The sequence below is a fragment of the Branchiostoma floridae genome, chromosome 10 (assembly GCF_000003815.2).
Source record: "Branchiostoma floridae strain S238N-H82 chromosome 10, Bfl_VNyyK, whole genome shotgun sequence".
NCBI classification, from domain to species: Eukaryota; Metazoa; Chordata; class Leptocardii; order Amphioxiformes; family Branchiostomatidae; genus Branchiostoma; species Branchiostoma floridae.
The window spans coordinates 417,548-437,635 of record NC_049988.1 but is presented as its reverse complement, the minus strand read 5'-3'; the positions used below and the strand labels follow the sequence as shown (position 1 = coordinate 437,635).

Here is a 20,088-nt window from a genome sequence, read left to right as displayed (position 1 = left end):
GTATAGACTGGCTGGCATCTCTCTATGGTAATAATTCGCTAAAACAATTCGTCACCATGGTCTTGGGCGGCTATAGTGAGACCTTCTTTTGGTATGCAATCACTCGACACATCACATATCGGTATCAAAGGGAAATGCCGGTGTTATAACGTTGAGAGATCTTTTGTCGGCCTAATATCAGAAGGTCATTTGTTTTGCATATAGATTAATCGCCTTCGAGAGAACTGTTATACGACATAGTGTGAATGAACATCTCCCGCGAGGCATTTCTACCACCCTCTTGTTAGCCATATTTATAACAAGGAGGCTTTATCATTGATTTATAAATAGGTAACGGCGGAATTTTGATATCGCAACGTTGACCAAACACCCAACGAAAGCCGTAATGATTTCAGACATTTCACTATGCGGATTTCTCGCTCACTGCATAGGTCACAAAACAATCCAAAGAAGACATGTGGCAGGAAGAAAAATACACAACCGTTTACGCAGTGAACAGATATAGAAACATGAACTTGAGCATAAACTATGGTAGTACAAAAAAGTTAACGCTAACGTTACGTAACCCAAACCTGTTTTCAAAATGGTGGATCGCTGCCCGATTCAGACCTCCGGGTCACAATCACATAACTAAGTGTCGACAAATTTAAGACTACAATAAAGTACAGTACAGGACGATACCGGTATCCACAACACGGTCCACCAATAATTTATATGGGAGCCTACCCACCTTTCCTTCTGACGAGTAGTCTTGAGATCTCTTTCCCGCCTTATGCCACCGCCCGTACCCGCCGCATCTTGCCCCGCTCCCCGAGTGTCAATACAGTAGTATGGAAGATTTCTCCGAGCTGGCGTTCTCTTCAGGGTCAGGGATCGGCGGGCATCTTTATGTGTTATTTCTTCCTCCCTGCCCCGCGCGCCACCCATCACAGGCCCAGTACCCTTGCCACGTCCTCAGTTCTCTCGATCTCTCTGTTCCCGTCTCTATCTTGGTTGAACTCCAGCCCAGCAGTACTACCAGAATGTCACGTGCGCGTTCAAATACGGGTGACAGCCATATACGTGTTAAACTGATCAACTTCATTCTGTTTCCCAGCCCTCTGTACTCTACGCTGTACATTACTCTGTAAACATCCACGTCCTCTCTCGCGTCGTGTTCTGTCTTGGCTGCCACGTCACACGGCCAGGCCAACCCGACCCCTGTCCATATGGTTATAATTACAGCGGCGACCTGGTCCTCACGATGTTATCTCGTGACACACGGTGGTACGGTTGCTATGCTTTTGTCCGCGTTGTCAGGGGAATTTGCCCCGCCCAAGGCACGGCGGGGTGTCGACCGCGGCCCTGTATTCATGTCTACACACTCATACACATTGCTGAATATTTGTCAAGATAACGCATTGATGGTGGTCATGTCAAGAAACAGCAAAAATCACTTACAGAGAGGATGCGTAGATTTTTCAAATTCATACAAGTATAAAAGTGACCCTTATACACTGCTTTCAAAATACCCTATTAAATCAGACGAACGTTATTAAGTTTTCGTTCCAAAAGTACGAAATACGTTATGCATTGTTGAATCATATTTTTTTCAAGGCGGTATAATTAGATTCCGTCGGGTATTTCCGACGCGGAAGTGCACGAACATGCTGTATCGTAAACTGTTACGGCGTCAACAACAACGAGCGTGTGGCGTATGACAATCTATCGGTTTAAATCTTATATTCTGTGCATAGAAATTTTGGGTAAGTTTCGGCTGACTTCGATTTTGGGGTTCCTTCCGACGGACGAGGGCTTTAATACTGGTGAAGCGTTCCACCAGGTTGATCTTGCAGTGGGGGTGGCGAGAAATTAATAAGATAAGACAGTCGGTCTCATCCCACGTAAAATTACCCCGCTAAATCTAACGTTACGTGTATCTCCATATGTTCAATATATATTGCGTAACATATTTAACGTGATAGACAAACTGTATTCATTTATTGAATTGTCTAACTCCTATTATTATAAGACTCTAAAGTCTACCCCCAGATAGTGTGGTATCATGACAAAACTGCCCATCTATCGGCGTTGTTCAAAGCTCCACATGTTGGTTATGCCGCTGACTTTCGGTGCTGGTTTGCGATCCACTCCAATTTTTCGGCATCCTAACCTGTATTGGGTTACGCACCCCGACCTTGAGGTCGACCTCGGACATCTGCACGGAACATGAAAAGTTAGAAAAGTGCGTAATGAATAACAGAAAATACGGTACATGTGTGCATTGAGTCTGAATCCGTACCGCCCCCCGATTGCGCAATTCATTTTGGCATGATTAGCTTCGCGTAACATGATACATGCAGCCGTGGGAAGCCAGAGTTGCCTGCCCTGTGTGAGGCACTGTGTGCTCCTCCCACTTCCGACTCATGTTGCCGCCCGCTGCATATGAATGGTGCGTTATTTTAGTCAGCGTCATCTTTGAGACCCTGACTCCCTGGCTAGTCAGAAACTGGCAACGCTGACTCGTCAGAAATAGGTCCCTGCAGACAACAGCAGCAGTAGTAGTTATTATAGTTTAGTAGTAGTACCCAGTCTTTAGATGTAAAGACCAATATATGATCTTTTATACCTATGCCTATACTGAGTGTTTCCTACGGTGGTGTGTCAAGTTGATAATAAACTCCTTTAAAGTATAAGAAAGACTGCTGTGATCATTCACATAATATTATGATAAAGGACCTACATGTACACTAATATGAAGCCTTCCTGACAGCGTCCTTGGTTCTAGTACACTCAGATCCATGTAACGTAAGGTTACCAGTTTACGGTCGATTTGTTAATAATGCCGTTTTATGGAAAGCGCGCAGGCCGGGAAGTGAAAAGCTGTCCGTAATTGGAAGACATCAAAGTCGGTCTGTGTCAAGCTCTGTGTGGCATCATATTTCTTCTGAGGATTTCTCGCCGTACGAGCGTCTTTAATAAACAAGTCTGCAGCCAAGAATTCTTCCAGGGTGACCAATTTACGGTCAGTTGGGTGTTTCTCCATGAGGTTATTTTTCTAAAGGACATATATCTGATCATTTCCCTTAAAAGTCCCCCACGTAGTTCACTGAGATAACACAATGGATAAATTGTTTACATATGGCCATGCCGCCACTTTGCATCGCCGCTAAACGTCATCGGTAAGTCATCTTTGCCCCAACAGAACGCCACTCAGAGCGCCATGCTGTTCGACAACTTGCACAATGCTACTCATAATAATGGCAACGCATTTGGATGTTGTTATCACCTGTATAGATAGGAACTGGCCTTGAAACGCGTTCAGTATACATGTGGCTTGCTCACGCCGTGCCCTCCCCACATAAATTAGCCCCAACAGCGCCCCTTGCGACAATTTCTCGCTCTCCAGTGCACCAAGCTTTAACGGGCAAGTCACGTGATGCAACATGGCGTTCGAAAACTACCCGCTCGGCGAGGACAGTCACTTGTTTCTATGCAGTTTAGAAGAGTTTCCTTGGACAACATACATAAAATCACCATGCATTCTTGAGATAAGAACTCCAGGTTTGGTTTGAGGTGATGTTTCAATTCATAAAGAGTTTGTTGGATTTTAAAGAGGGGACGAAAATAGCCGTCTAGAATTACGATCAGAACCGGGTCATCTGTAACAGTGTTGTGCGCACTCAAGCGTAAATGTAAATTGTTGTCGGACTTTTCAGACGTGATTTGCTGGATGCAAAGTTATAGGATAAATAAGGCAAGACACATAGATGATATAAACGTACTTCTTTCCTACTCAAGAGAATTTTCTTTTTTACAATTGACCTCGAAGTCTGCATCCACCAATAAGTGACCGTAAACTGGTCCTGCACGTAAACTGGTAACCTTACGTTACCAAGAAGCAGAAATTTTATTTTCCGACCACTATGTGATCCCTTTTTCATTAGTTTTTGGTTCCTTTCCTCCACAACACCCCCCACTAATGATGTATACATCAATAGAAAGCTAAGAGTCTCTACTTTCTAGAAATATCATGCAGGTTTCAGTGTCAGTAGTATGATGTACAAGGTCAATAATTCAATAAAACATCAGTTTTGTGATCATTGTATTACAGTATCCTAAACTAGGTCAAAATTCCTGACATGTCCTGATAACATCGATTACATACACGAGAAAAGATTGTATCCAGGTATGACTACTGGTGAGTTAGTGACTACAGACTGTCATGGGTGCTGAACTGACTACTAGTATTAGGCTGTTAAAAAAAATTGGATGGGGGGTTGAAGAGCTTGGATTTTCTACTTTCTGACTTCCCTTTCATTATTATAATAGTACCTTGACCCCCTTTCTTTTCATCCATATCCAGGTGCCTTGGCCCCTTAAAAATTTTATCCAAGTGACTTGACCCCCTATAATTTCATCCAAGTCCAGGGTTTTCTTCTTTCAAGTTCTTGTAAACCCCCTTCAATCCAAAGCCAACAAAATCCACACCCACTAACGTAAAATCCGACCTCTTCACCCCCCCCCTCCTCAGTTATTTTTTGAACGGCCCATTTCAGCTGAAAGGCTTATCTATTTCAACATGATGTTCTCCTTTCTGATGCTTCCTTTGCAAGAGACATTCCTTCAAAACAGGAGAAAGCTTACAGCTTGTCTTTTCTTGAGAAATCTATATCAGCTCAGTAACATAATCTTCATGGGCAATAAATGCATAAAATGAAATATAACGGTTACATTTCCCACTTTCACGTTACACACATTTTACCATATGCTCCCCACATCGTCGCTACTTTTTGGCGAATCCTCACCAAAGGAAGGATAAACTCCCCTAAAATCAATAGTATCAAGGTCCCCAAGCACGTATTTCATCGTAAATACAGACATTTCGGGGCTAAAATCAGAAATTTATCGCAAATAAAAAAGAGCGCCGCCATCTTAACAACTTTCGGCCGCAAGGCATTGTGGTTGCGTATTGCCGTTTGACCCCTGACCTCCTCCGCCCCGCAAACGCGAAGTCACTCCAGATCCAGATCCCAGCGCCGCTAAGCTAAGCCGAAGCTAATTACTCATTAAAAATGTCGTTACAGCGTTTATCAGCGTTTATTGTACAACGGGGGCCCCGCGGTTTTTACAGGAACCCGTTAAAAAGCAGATAACTCGTTTCCTAACTGAGTGATACATCAATTTATTGTCGATACAAGAAAGGAAGACATACACACAGAGCAAATAATTGGTCTTTAGTATACATCTTCTTGAACGGGGTGTTAAGTTTTTCCCTCCTTTTGACCGGGCCAACAGCGACATTGTAGTAGAAAGACCTTTTCGGCCTATGGGTTAACTATGGGTTAACGCTTGTTTTGTAATCTGGCGGCCGGGATTCGAATCCCGGCCGCCAGGAGTTTTGTTTCTACTCAACTCTCGCAGTTGTCCAGAGGGCCGGTGTCATAACGTTGAGAGATCTTTTGTCGGCCTAACATTAGAAGGCCATTTGTTTTGCATATAGATTAATCGCCTTCGAGAGAACTGTTATACGACATGGTGTGAATGAATACCTCCCGCGAAGCATTCTATCACCCTCTTGTAAGGCCACATTTGTAACAATGAGGTTTTATCCTTGATTGTATAAATAGGTAACGGCGGAATTTTGATATCGCAACGTTGACCAAACACCCAACGAAAGCAGTAATGAATATTTTCAGACTTCAACCCCCGTACACGCCCGACAACACGTAGAAACTTAGAGTTTTCTATGCTGATCATGGGTAAAAGGGTGTCTAGTCACTGCCACGGTTTTAATAATAGCGCAGCAGATATTACATAGGTGGGGAGTTGCATGGATTTATGATCCCAAAATGAGGAGTTTTTGATGCCCCAAATTTATAAAAGAAAACACAAACAATCTGCAAGAAGTGAATGAGTGGGCTTTCGCATATACATTTTATAGTTAGGTTGACTTGATCTTTGTTACTAGTACTTGTACGAGTCACGATTACCACCTTGAGTGTTTTACTTGCTCAGCTAGTGACATTCACATTTGGGGAGAATAACGACAATACGAATGAAGATTCGCAGATCTATGACAAACGGAAAAAATGGCGTCGGTTGTAAGACAAGGATCCCGGGCTGCAAACAACAACAACACTCTCTGTAACCCCTCCTTCACCAACTAAATTACTTCTGTGTGTTTTAGTAAAATTCAAATCTTTTGTGTAATGTATCATTTTCAAGCAGAAGGACACCAAAAGTTTACCACGTATTAAAAGCCGATATATATTCCTTTTTTCAACACATTGATTCAAACATGGCGTCGGTTTGTAAACAAACTGGAGGGCCGGCCGACCGATATAATCCAGCTCCCTCGTCAATTCCCCCTTCCCCTTCTTCCCCAGACTTTGCTTTACATTGTGTGCTTCATTACAAGTTGCGTTTTTATTTACATAGATGTGGCTTTTTTTTTCAATTTCAATTTTCCTATCAAGGACGCCAGAGCTAGTCGAACACATGCCGACGCGATTCAAACAGCGGCTTGTGCAGAGTTTGTTACCGGTCGTATTGAATCAGGAACTGTAGTTCATTAGAATAGAGAAATACATAGGTGTAATGAGTTATTGGAAAGAATACCTTATTAAATCGGAAAGCGAGGGTTGATATTTCCGAGGCGTTGTCGATTATTGATAGAACAGGACAGGGCCAGAGTCAAGTTCTCAATTAAGGGCGGAAATATGTAGCAAGGCGGTCAGTGTTGACGTTGCTTTCATGGATGTGTTTTGAAAACAAATTATATATAGAAAGTCGACTTCATCGACGAACTATCCGTACTCTGCCGGTTAAATTTGTGTGTGTCTAGCGCAGATATAATGTACGTAGGAAAGAACGGAAATGGCGACGGGTTCCGCGCGTCACCGGCCCCGCGCGGGGAAGGCCCCGGGGGAATGTCGGAAACTGATATTTCCTTGCACCTTAGCTTCGGTATTCTATAAATATTGGTGACAGAATAGGCGAGAATATAGCAAAGAAGGGACTGAGAGGGCTGTGTCAGTATTAAAGATGCGTCATCGTAGGAATGAAAGCTTGGGTATTGTTTACTGTGCAAACAGGGGAACAATTGGGGCGGAGACAGGCGTGCATTTGAAAGGGTAAGTTCGCGGGAAAAATTCAGCTCGTCTAGGTGAAACAAAAACATTTCAAGTTTCCACCCTCAAAGGTGAGAACCAATCAGCTACCGTTGCCATTAGTGAAATGGATGATTGACATTGATTGACATGGCTTTCAAGATAGGATTTTCAGGGCCTTTTTAGACCATCGTGACACATATTCTCCAAGCAGAGGTTTGGTCCGGCGGAGATAGTATCATGGTAGTAGTCGGAATTTGTATTATTTAGATATCTCTTTTGGAGTGGGGGAGTCCCAACAAAGCTTTGCACTGAATACAGAACCCAAGCGTAATACGTTAAAACGTAACTTTGTCCATTAAAGGTTATGTGTTCGGTGCCGTTTATCTCCATGTGTGTCTGTTTGTAGCCTGCATAACTCGCAAAGTATGGATTCTGATGAATCTTGAATGTGTGTAGGGTCGTGAACATAAAAGTCAAGTTCTAAAATGGTTCCGCCTATCGGTTTTCTAGCGTACTGCAGTGAACTTTCGGTTTTGATATCTAGTGTTCTGGCCATGCTTTGGTCAAGATTCATAAGTCTAAGATAGATCTTGTAACTTAAGAAAAAATATGTAGGTGTGTACAGGTGAAAATAAGGTGGGAAAAGTTTAAACTATGAAAATCTTATCTTAGTATGAAAATCTTATCTGATAGCAAAGAAGGCTGTTGTAACGTTACCTCAAAAATTAGATGTGACGTACCCTGCTGATTTGAATGATTTATGTTTAACAATTTTCGCTTTAGTTTGCTTCGTGATGCCTCAAATATGAAATTTCCATCATTTACTACTATAGACTTATAGTATCCTGTCATTGATTATGCAAAAGAGGTATCTATTTGCATAATTGATACCCAAAGAATTTCGGTCTTTCTCAGTTACATATGTGAGAAGTTAGATTGAATGTAGGGATTTATAACATTTTGCCATTACTTATGCAAATTAGACATTACAAAACCTAAAAAAGCATGACGATCCATCAAAACGTTCTTGATTTATTCTCTTCTAAACTTTGAAACGATTTCCGAAAATAAAGGTGCTAGGGGACCCAAACTTACAGCACTAACTCTCTGCCCCAACAGATACCCACCTTTAAAAAATCAAGACCGTGAAATGTCAGGAAACAGGAAATATAAAAACAGTAGTTCCGCTGCAGTACCTTAGGGAGTAGATTGGGGATCCATTATCGAACTTGACCTTCGATATTCCTGACTACCAAATACCATTAAAGATCCATCCAAGACTTAATCAAGTTATACTGTTCACAGACACACACACAAATATTTGTATGGAGTATAGGGGGTTATGGATAGAGGGGTTGTCACCTGACGGCTAAACACGCCCAAATGTAACATTTTGGCAAAGGTAAATATAGATTTTCAGAATTTACTCAGAATGAGGCAAGCTTAACTTTTTTTGCAGAGTTGATAAAATGTTTGCGAGGCTTCTCCCAAGATGGAATCATTGCAAGGAAATGTGTGCGTGCAAGACTGTGTTGTGAGCATGGCTAGCTAATAAACATCCTTTTCATATAGAGACTCACAAATCCATTAGACCCAGCGTCGCCAGGGTGTTTTTAACACCATTCTTGTTCAACTTGCGTTCATTCACAAGTCAATACCGACGGAAAAATGTGCCGAATCGAGTATGTGACCTTAGTATGGTAATTTTGGCACTTTATCTTTGTGATCTTTGTACGTAAGCAGGCCTGGTGCTCGTTCCATTAATTTACAATCGTAAAATAATCTACTCAGATATGCTAAAAAAAAACTTGGATGCCATGTTTACCAAACGTTGGATGAAAAAAATGATTGTTTGAATCATTGTCACCCGCGACCATAACAACCGGACGATGCAGTGTTGAACAGAAACGGGGGAATCGGGACACTTTTTTTGTAGGACCCTCTAACGTAAATAGGCCTAGTGCGTGATCTGTGAGTTAACGATGATAATGGATTTGATACCATTGGAAAGAAAATCATTTAAGCTTTCTATAGATATATAATAAAATGAAATTGATGCAGAAACAAAAGAAATATGACCAACCGAAGTTAATACTCCAAACTTTTTGTGCCGAGTTTATATGACACTTGCCCGATAGTGTAGGCGGTCGGTGTAACGCAATAATAGGTAAGCAGGCAACTAATGACCTTTCACCCCATAGTCAGTTACCTTTCCCCCCTTGCTGCTCCAGACAAACCCTTGCAGTAGGATTGTGCGGAGATAATAATCGACACTGGAAGCAGGTGAGAACTTGATATACATACAACATGACAGCATTATTATGAACTATACGGGGTAGAGGCCATTTCTACGGTATGTGGGCTACGTTAGACAGAATTGTAAGACTTTCTGGGTGACGAAAAAAGGGTGGGGAGGGGGGCATGGCATCTTTACCTTCGCGGAAACAAACGAAAACATTGTTGTTGCTCGCTCCGTTTCTACCACTTCCTCATTTTCTTGTCCAAACAAATAATGAACTGGCCAGACAGCTATCGCCATGGTTACTGGAGGTATAGCAAAACCCTGTGGTGTACGGTTACATGTACTGTACGAAGTATACGAGGACAAAGCTCGAGGGGCTAGATTATGAATGTGCTTGTATAACTATAAGACTAAAGAAATCTTGTTAAAAACGACTAGTCTACCAGACAAACGACCGATAAATCTACTCAAATAAAGGTTCAAACAAACAAACAAACAAACAAACAAACTCAAGATGCCGCTGTGTTCATGTAGATCACCGGGAGAGCCTACTGAAAAATGGATAACGCTATTATGACAGGTGATTTCCTATGTGCTTTTGGCAACCACAAAGGTCTTGAAGCTTTCACTCTAGACGATAGATTTCCTTGCGAATAAATTGTTCATCGTATTATTTTTATCACTTCCGGTCACTTTAAAGTGAACCTGACTAGTATATTCAGGACATGTATATATACATGTTGAATTGCAAAAACACAGAAAAAAAAGTAAATAGCTTCTAAGGCTATACAATGTATATGTAAATATAAACATTATTTACTTGCTTGCAATCATATAGTTTTAATTGGTTTATTTTTTTCTTTTCTAATATTTTTCTATTCCATTAGGTTAGACATGGCAGAGGGAAGTAATAGGTCTCCTACTGCTGTTCCCCAGAACTTCAGTGATTGGTATCGGTATCCGCCTGGAGTTTCATGCAACAAGGATGCAACCAAGACCAAAGAGTACCCCACAGCTAGCAAAACGAGTTTGGTCAGTCAACCTGAAGCACACACCTGTGAGAAACCGTACATGTGTGGGGAGTGTGGGTATAGGACAGCTTACAACTCAAATTTATCCGAGCATATGAGAACTCATACTGGTGTCAAACCCGACATGTGTGACTATCCCGCTGCACAAACGTCTACGTTGAAACAAACTTGTGAGAAACCCTACATGTGTGGGGAGTGTGGATACAGGACAACTCAGAAGTCGGATTTATCTGAACACATGAGAACTCATACAGGCCAAAAACCCTACAAATGTAACCAGTGTGACTATTCTGCTGCACATAAATACAACTTGGGCAGACATCTAGCCAAACACACTGGAGACAAGCCCTACATGTGTGGAGAATGCGGGTACAGAACAGTTCAAAAGTCTCATTTGTTCGACCATATGAGAATTCATACCGGTGAAAAACCCTACAAATGTGACCAGTGTGACTATTCTGCATCAAAGAAAAGTATTTTGGATTATCATCTAGCCACACATACTGATGACAAGCCCTATATGTGTGGGGAGTGTGGGTTCAGGACAGCTCGGAGGTCTGCCTTATCCCGGCATATGAGAAGACACACAGGGGAAAAACCCTACAAGTGCGACCAGTGTGACTATTCTGCTTCGCGGAAATCCACTTTGGACCAACATCTAGCCATACACACTGATGATAAGCCCTACATGTGTGGGAAGTGTGGGTACAGGACAGCTCGGAAGTTTGACCTGGTGAGACATATGAAAACTCATACCGGTAAAAAAGAATAAACAATCTGATCAGTGTGACTATTCTGCTGCACATAAATCTATACATTGATAACTTTTCCCAACATATGAGAACTCGCACATGACATAAAAAACTACAAATGTGACCTGTGTGACCATTCTGCAGCAAAGAAATGTAATTTTGACTGACATCTAAAACAACACACACACTGAGACGCACCTCACATGACGGTGTGCCTAAACACTTCAAACGACCGAATACAACCTGAAACGACTTAAAACCGCTCTAATATGCAATGTACATGGAGCAACAACCTTGTGTGATGCTCTGGCTTATGCATTTATGGATTTAGAAAACACAGCAAGTATTTAGCGTTATTTTATGTAAATTCACCGGTTTCAAGATCGAAGCAATGTCTAGCCGCCATGTTGGATCGTTTATATTAGGAGTCTGCATGGGGAAGTTTTCGGCCGAGTGCATATGGCGGGAAAACAGGACTGTTTGACTACGTTGAGGCACTGTCTTTTGAAGTGAGCCTCTGTGACATAAAATGTATTTATTTATTATACAGTTAACTTTTTTTAAAGTAGTTTCAGTGAATATCATGGCTGATATGTAATCATGCAAGAACATAACTGATAAGTGAAAATAACGAAGTTTAATAAAAGTACAGTTCTCAGTTTGTTGACTCTTATCTGGTTGTCTTATAATCTTGTGTCACAGAGGTATTCCACTATGTTCTGCTGCTGCAGTGGTGAGTTCATCCTGCAGCTGCAGTCAGTCTTTCTTTTAATCTCTCCACTTTATTCTGTTTATCTCGAGCTTCTTTAGCTCCTGTATTTTCCTTTCTGACCGCAAAGATCCTAATCTTCTATATGTTACAGGTCAATTTTATTCAATTGACATAGACGCATCCTACATGTAGGTGACCACAATGGTTTTAGACGGTATTTGTAAGAATTGTTAATTGTTCCAAATAGAAGCGTATCGAAGCCATCAAAGTTAAAATGTTTTCAAAAATTTCAACATGGAAATTCAATTTCATTTGAATTCCTTTACATCTCATTATTTGCAATAGATTTCAAAACACCTGCGTGATTCTATCACTAAAAGAAATATTTACAAATGTTTATAAAATTGTTTATCACCCACCAAAACAAGGCACACATGGTCTCAAATGTGATTTCGTTAACTGATTATTTCTGTGCTATGTAAAACACGATAAGAAGGAAGGAAGAAACGGAAAGAAAGAACTAGAGTTCCACGAACACATACCTTTGCCAAATAAACCAGGTTTGTTACGTAGAATGATGTCTGTAGACATAAATTTGTCACTCATTACATTTTATTTTATATGCCTGGAGTTGGTTCATAAAATTTCGCCATTGATTATACAAATTAGATCCCTATGTACACTATTAATATCAAATTGTATCAAGCATCACTTAAGCTATCAGCATACCAAAAATCATGATGATCCTTTGATTCTTGACTTATTCTCTTTCAAAGTCTGAAACAAAACCGGCATCTGCAGTTCAAGAAAAGACATTATAGGGGACCCAAACATACACCACTTACTCTCTGCCATCTTTCTCAACTACATGCAGTGGATCTATCGACTTTCCTCATCAATTATGCAAATTAGCTATTAATTGGTATCTCATTATGTAAGTTTTTACTTAGGCTATCTACATACCAAAAATCATGACGATCCGTCAACACGTTCATATTTTCCACTAATTATGCAAATGAGATCAACATTTGCATAATTAATATGTATTGACATTTCTTTGTCTCAGCTACAAATGTGACAAGTTTGAAAGTCCTATAATGGAATGCAGTAGATTTACAAACTTTCCTCATTAATTATGCAAATTAGCTGTCGATTTGCACAATTAGAATTCCATCATGTAAGTCTTCCCTTTGGCTATCTACATCCCAAAAATCATGACGATCCGTCAACACATTCATATTTTCTCATTGATTATGCAAATGAGGTCAATTGCATAATTAATATGCGTTGATATTTTTCTCTTTCTCATCTAAATATGTGACAAGTTTGAAAGTCCTATCATGAAATGCAGTGGATTCATAAACTTTCCTCATTAATTATGCAAATTAGCTGTTGATTTGAATAATTAGTATTCCATTATGTACATTGTTACTTGGGCTATCTACATACCAAAAATCATGACGATCCTTCTACACGTTCCCGAGTTATTCTCCTCCAAAGTTTGAAAGGAAATAGTCGGCTGCAGTTTTAAACAAGCCGTTAGGGGGTCAAAACTTACAGCACTTACTCTCTGCCCCAAGGGCTATTTACCATTTAAACATCGCGACCACAACATGTCCAGAACATGAGATATAAAAAATTGAGTTCTGCTGCAGTACCTTAGCAAGCCGCTAGGGAGCCCATTATCGAACTTGACCTTCGTTTTCCCAACCCCTACCCACCTACCAAATATTATCGGGATCCATCCGAGGCTTCTTGAGTTATGCACACACACACACACACACACACACACACACACACACACACACACACACACACACACACACACACAGACACACACACACACACAGACTCACAAGCACAAAACATAACCATAGCCATTCTGGCACTGTGGCTATATTTGGGTGTAATGGTTACGTCATGCCCAAGCCTATAGTGTAAGATTGACAAGAAGTGACCCCAAAGGTCATAGTTGCTGCAAAAGAGGTCAACACGACTATAAACCAGACGATAGGATTACAAGAAAATTGTTTATAGGGACAGTACATTATACATGATGGGGTGTATACATGCTATGTACACATAAGATTTAATAATCTGTAGACCAAGAATAAGGGCAACTAGGGGGCCCAAACTTATGTTACTAACTCCTGAGCATAAGAGCTATCTAACACCCAAAACTCGTGGCCATACCATGTTCAGAAGATGGAAAAACACACCCGGAAGTTGCGCTGCAGTACCAAGGGAAGCCGCTAGGGGGCCCATCATCGAACTCCCCCTTCGTTTCCCAGACCCCTACCCACCCACCAAATACCAGCTGCATCCGTCGAAGTCTTCTCGAGTTATGCTGTCCGCAGACAAAAGTTTGCAATTAAACCGGTGCCTGCACTTCCATGAAAGCCACTAGGGGGCCCAAACTCGCAGCAATCACTCCCTGCTTTAAGGGCTCCCTAACGCTCAAAAATCACGACCGCAGCATGTCCGGAACGCGAGATATCAAGCATGCAGGTCCTGCTGCAGTACCTTAGCAAGCCGCTAGGAGGCCCATTATCGAACTCGACCTTCGTCTTCCACACCCCTACCCACCCACCAAATATCAGCTGCATCCATCGAAGTCCTCTCGAGTTATGCTGCTCACAAACGGGGAGAACCACACCACCAAACCGAAAACATAACCTTAGCCATTCTGGCAAAGGTAAAAATCGAGAAAAGGCAGCTCCTCTGAAGTATAGGCGGAACACGCTACACACTGTTATAAGCAGGCATGGAATTGACCCCACAGTGCCATTCACCTTTCACCCTTGGCTGCTTCAGACAGACACTTGCAGGATGATTGTGCGGAGGTAAATTATCAACACAGGAAGCAGGTAGGAACGAGATATAGATTCAAAATGACTGCATTCTTATGAACTATAGTGGGTAGTGGTCGTTTCTTATACGTGGGCTACACTGGTCAGAACTGTAAGACTTTTCAGGGTGACGAAAAATGGGGGTGGGGAGGGGGGTATAATTTTAAACCTTCACGGAAACAAAGGAAACATATAATTTGTTTTTGCTCCGTTTCTCCTAGTTATCTTCTGCTCCTCAAGACAAACAAGGTATATATATAGCATAGACCAGACAACATAGTTACAGGGGGTGTAGCCAACACCCTGTGGTGTTCGGTTACATGTAGCAAGTATAGGGCCTTCCCGACAGGTGACCGATGAATCTACTCAAGATGCCGCTTGCGTCATGTATGTCATTGGGAGAGTCTACTGTAAAATAGATGACGCTTTTAAGACGGATGATTTACTGTGAGCTGTAGGCAATCACGAATGGCTTAAGGCTGAACATTTTGTGGCAAATTGTGGAAAGAAAAACATTACAACTAATGTCTTCTATGGAATAAATTGCTTACCGTATCAGATTTATCGCTTCCTGTCACTGTTTACTTGTAGTTGACGTCACTAATACACTGGAAACATATATTTTGTAATTGCAAAAACACAACAAACAGCTACAACAAACAGAAAAAGACAACAACCTCTTACCATGAATATCTTGTAAGTCAAGAAAATGTAAAGATGCACATTATTTGTTTTGCCATTACCTAGTTTTAATTGGTATATTTCTTCTTTTCTAACATTTTTTTGTCCATTCATTAGGTTAGACATGGCAGAAGCAGGTAATGGGACTCCTACTGCTGTTTACCAAACCTTTTGTGATGGGTCTTCTACTGGATTTCTATTCGACCGAGATGGAAGCATAAGAAAAGACCAGCCCACAGCGAGCAAAAAGAGTTTGGTCGGTCAGCCGGAAGCAAACACTGGTAAGAAGCCCTACATGTGTGGGGATTGTGGGTACAGGACAGCTAAGAAATCTCATTTATCCGACCATATGAGAACTCATACCGGTGAAAAACCCTACAAGTGCGAACAGTGTGACTATTCTGCAGCAAAGAAAAGCCATGTGGATTATCACCTAGCCAAACATACTGGTGACAAACCCTACATGTGTGGGAAATGTGAGTACAGGACGGCTCACAAGTCTCACTTATCGCGACATATGAAAACTCACACAAGGCAAAAACCCTACAAGTGTGAAAAGTGTGACTATTCTGCAGCAAGCAAATACCAATTGGACCAACATCAAGCCAAACACACTGGTTATAAGCCCTACATGTGTGGGGAGTGTGGGTACAGGACAGCTTACAAGTCTCACTTATGCCGGCACATGGGAACTCACATAGGGCAAAAACTCTTCAAGTGTGAGCAGTGTGACTATTCTGCAGCAAGGAAATACCATTTGGACAGACATCTAGCCAAACACACCGGTGAGAAGCCCTACATGTGTGAGGAGTGTGGTTACAGGTCAGCTCAAAAGTCACATTTATCCCGACACATGAGAACTCATACTGGTGAAAAACCCTACAAGTGTGACCAGTGTGACTATTCTGCTGCACAGACGTCCACCTTAAACCAACATCTAGCCATGCACACTGGTGAAAAGCCCTACATGTGTGGGGAGTGTGGATACAGGACTTATCGCAAGTCTCATTTATCCGAACACATGAGTACTCATACAGGTTACAAGCCCTACACGTGTGACCAGTGTGACTATTCTTCTGCAACAAAGTTCAATTTGGACAGACATGTATCTAAACACACCGGTGATAAGCCTTAGTCTTACATGTGTTTGGGTCGTGGGTACAGGACAGCTAAAAAGTCTTACTTAGCGAAACACATGAGAACTAATGCTGGTGAATAAAGCTACAAATGTGACCAGTGTGACTAAATCAAGTTTGAAGCAACTCACATGTGTAGCTTATCTAAAAATATGAAGACTCACAAATGTAAAAAAAATAATGCCCAGTTTGACTTTTCTGCAACAAGTAGGTGTAATTTCTACAAAAATCTTAAACAACACACAACCTAATGACGCACCTACATGTGTCGGGAGTGTGTGTACCTTGTCTACCTTGCTGAACATGAGAATTCAAACAGCAGAAAAACGCCATAAGTCTGACCAGTGTGACAATACTTGAGCATCTGAATTTGACAACCATCAAAGAGCACAATGGTGAACAACAGTATATGTTTGAGTAATGTGATTTTATGACATCTAAGTAAACTCGATAATTAATCCGAACTGGTAGTGCATATGGTATGACGAGAACACCGGGCTGTTTGACTAAGTTGAGGCCTTGTCTTGTGATCTTAGCTTCTGTAACGTAAAATGTTTCAGTAACCACCATGGCTGATATGTAAGAACATAGCTCATTAGTGACAATAAAGAAGCTTATTAGAAGTACAAATCCTTTCTTAGTCTCTTCTGTGGCAGGTTATTGTGCTGACCGTACATGGTCACAGCTAGTTATTAACGTGTCATATGAAAAACGCTACACGAAAGAAAGACGGAAAAAAAGAATGAAAGAAAAACATAAAATTTCAACAAGGCTGTCGAATAATAGTCAAAGAGCCCGAGGACATACGAGGGGTGATCAATAAGTTCTCTGCCTCACCCAGAAATAATAAGCACAACTTAAATTTTGAGGCACAGCTTCATAGTATGATGCCTTTTATCAATATCCGTCAAATTCCAAATCATTGGAGTCATTACTTTACAGGCAAACGTGTCTTGCAAATCAGAAGGTAAGTGGCGAGAAAAAAGAGGTGTAAATTGTGATCAGACATGTGTGGGTCGAGTTCCCCATGCCGTAAATCAACAAAAGACATTGTCAAAATGTTTGATAATGATCCTCCTCCTATTCCAAGCAAAAAAAAATTGGGTGTCTGACTTCCAGCAGCGCAATTTGACCCGCACAACTCAGGTCAGGACAATTTTCCACGTTTTTTCCTTCTCCCTCACCTAAAATTAATGGTTGTCGCTCAAATAATAGACGAAATAGTTTATAGCGACTAAATCTTTCTATCCCTATGTCGTTTTTCTTTTATCCGCAGGTTTGTAAGAGACAATGATAATTTAATCTCTCTTGTAAGTTAAGTATCTCCAGATAGCAATGTAAGGAGTATAAGAATGCAAGGAGAGAAATAAAAGGCAAGGATGAAAGAAGGAAAGAGAGAAAGAAAGAAAAAGAAGGAAAGAAAGCAAGTAAGAAAAAAAAGGAAAGAAGGGAATGAATGAATGAAGGAAGGTAAGAAAGAAAGAAAGGAAAAGAAAGAGAGAAGGAAGAGAGAAAAAGAAAATAAAGAAGGAAGGAATAAAAGAAAGAAAAAGAAAGAAGAAAGGAAAGAAGGAAGGAAAGAGAAAAAAGAAATATAATATAAACAGTATATATTTCTATTATTTGGGGTTGGAAAATACTGGTCACATTGAAAGTGCATTACATTATATATACATTCACTGCATTTTTACTATCATTGCATTTGCTTTTGAATATATTGAACGATTGAAGTGTAGATGTGTCTTATTCTATCAGCCTTATTAATTATATAATACAACTATTCTGTAAAACAATATTGCATTGAGTAATATTGAGTATTTTTACATTCCACCAAAGACAGATGAATTTAAAACTATAACAGTTAATCGCATGTAATGTATTGATTTCATACAATTCTTGTCGTTTAATTTCATGTTATGTTGATCTGTTTATACCACACAACCCTAAACTTAATGCATGTATATTTCGGATGCCTTAAGTGCCGTTGTATTTCTGGTGTAACCAGGGCTCTAGCCAGCGTCCGTTTTTGCGTCAATTGACGGAAATTTGCTGCGTGTGACGGAAATTTTTTTAAACCAATCCGTCAACCTTGACGGACCAAGGAGGTTATAAATCTTTTTTTTTAACCTCCTTGGACGGACAAAAATTCTTGGTGGAAGCTACAGGCGGCTTGGGGACCCTGTCCACAGTCAGAAGGCCACACACTGTTTGTTTTGCTATTGTTATGATTGTCGACTTAGTGTGTCGGCACCCTTTCGCATACGACAATCTCATTAAAAACCCGTTTTTCAAGGTCTCAGTTCTGTCTTTCTAAATTGATTTTCGCGGTTTTCGCGACAATGGGAATTGGCTGACGGAAAAAAATTTCGAGCTGGCTAAAGCCCTGGGTGTAACTGAAGTTTTCATTATCTAGTATCTTGGAATTTTTGACTGAAAGTGTTAAAATCACCTCACTTCAGCTCACCTAGTGCCTTGACCTTTAAAAAATACGATGTACAGAATATAGATTCATATATTTTCATGCGGACGTGCGTGTATGGGTATGCTTCCTGCCCTCTACCTATCTTGGAGTTCAGTTATTTTTTTCTTCAAAGAAAAGTGTTACTTATCATTACACCTACAATTGTACTTTCTTCAGGTACGCATATAAAGACAAACGCATCCTAAACTAGAGTTCCTCGAACACACATCTTCGCCAAATAAACATTCTTTATCGAAGGTCGTTGTTTTTGAATGATTAATGTATGTAATTATGGCTATAATGGGCCAGATAAGCACCAAATACAGCTTAATACGAGATGTTAATATAGCAAAGCTGGATGTAAGGTCTTTAGTTAGGCTAGGTTAGGCTAGGTCTTTAGTTTTATATAAGATTTCACTCTACAAAATGTACATTGCAGTCTTTTCGTAAAAAAAGAAATAATAAACAAACTTTGAGTGACTGGCCTATATATTAGATAATAGGTCATCTAAGGGTTACCTAAGGGTCATACGTAAGGATTGTTACGGCCCCGCCTTGGTGAATGTTTGTGTCCATCTCTTGAAAATAGTAAGTAAAGTTTTGCAATCGCGAGTTAAGTCAGAGGTATTTTACACAGTCTACCTGGCCTGGCTATCACGTCAGGCTACTCAGATCCCCCCATTCATAGCCCCGCAAAGACAAAATAGCTGATTGACAGGCATAGTAATTGCTAATCTCCAAGTATTAGTATATTCATAAGCCTTACTTAGATCCTCCTCTACAACCTAGCACAAACCGAGACAAGATACGATACCACCCGCGTTCTATGACCGCACTCGTACAACCCGGAAGTATATGCTATTGTCGTAATCGGTTGCACGGAAACACCCATGCAGTGTGAAATCGAGGCCAAAATCAGGCAAAAAGAGCCAGTTTGAAGGCAAACTTTGACTCTTCAAATCTCATCCCGAAATAGTATTTGAATCATTAAGCGTACTGTATGCGATCGAACAACTCATGAGGATTACGTTGGCACCTTTGACAGCCTGATTTGGCCCACCGTGATGTTTTAATCTTTTTTTACGTGACCATGTCTTATGCCTCAAACGGGTGGGCGTGTAACCTGCCAT

At 40.8% G+C, this 20,088-nt stretch overlaps 2 protein-coding genes and 1 long non-coding RNA gene across 3 annotated transcripts in view; 2 read left to right on the top strand and 1 right to left on the bottom strand.

The window, feature by feature from the left end:
* Nucleotides 1-1,481, bottom strand: part of LOC118423917 — a 4,248-nt gene extending 2,767 nt beyond the window's left edge. Inside the window, exon 1 of the long non-coding RNA XR_004832137.1 lies at nucleotides 731-1,481. This is a non-coding gene — a long non-coding RNA (uncharacterized LOC118423917). The remainder of the gene's footprint in view (nucleotides 1-730) is intronic.
* A 7,889-nt stretch (nucleotides 1,482-9,370) lies between these two features.
* On the top strand, nucleotides 9,371-17,120 carry LOC118423913 (zinc finger protein 525-like). The gene is made up of 2 exons (XM_035832225.1): nucleotides 9,371-9,377; nucleotides 15,479-17,120. The coding sequence occupies exon 2, from the start codon at nucleotides 15,486-15,488 to the stop codon at nucleotides 16,494-16,496; it is 1,011 nt and encodes a 336-aa protein (XP_035688118.1). The 5' UTR covers nucleotides 9,371-9,377; nucleotides 15,479-15,485; the 3' UTR covers nucleotides 16,497-17,120.
* LOC118424192 (zinc finger protein 79-like) lies at nucleotides 10,231-11,276 on the top strand. The gene is made up of 2 exons (XM_035832728.1): nucleotides 10,231-10,586; nucleotides 11,264-11,276. The coding sequence occupies exons 1-2, from the start codon at nucleotides 10,231-10,233 to the stop codon at nucleotides 11,274-11,276; spliced, it is 369 nt and encodes a 122-aa protein (XP_035688621.1).
* Nucleotides 17,121-20,088: the final 2,968 nt, after the last annotated feature.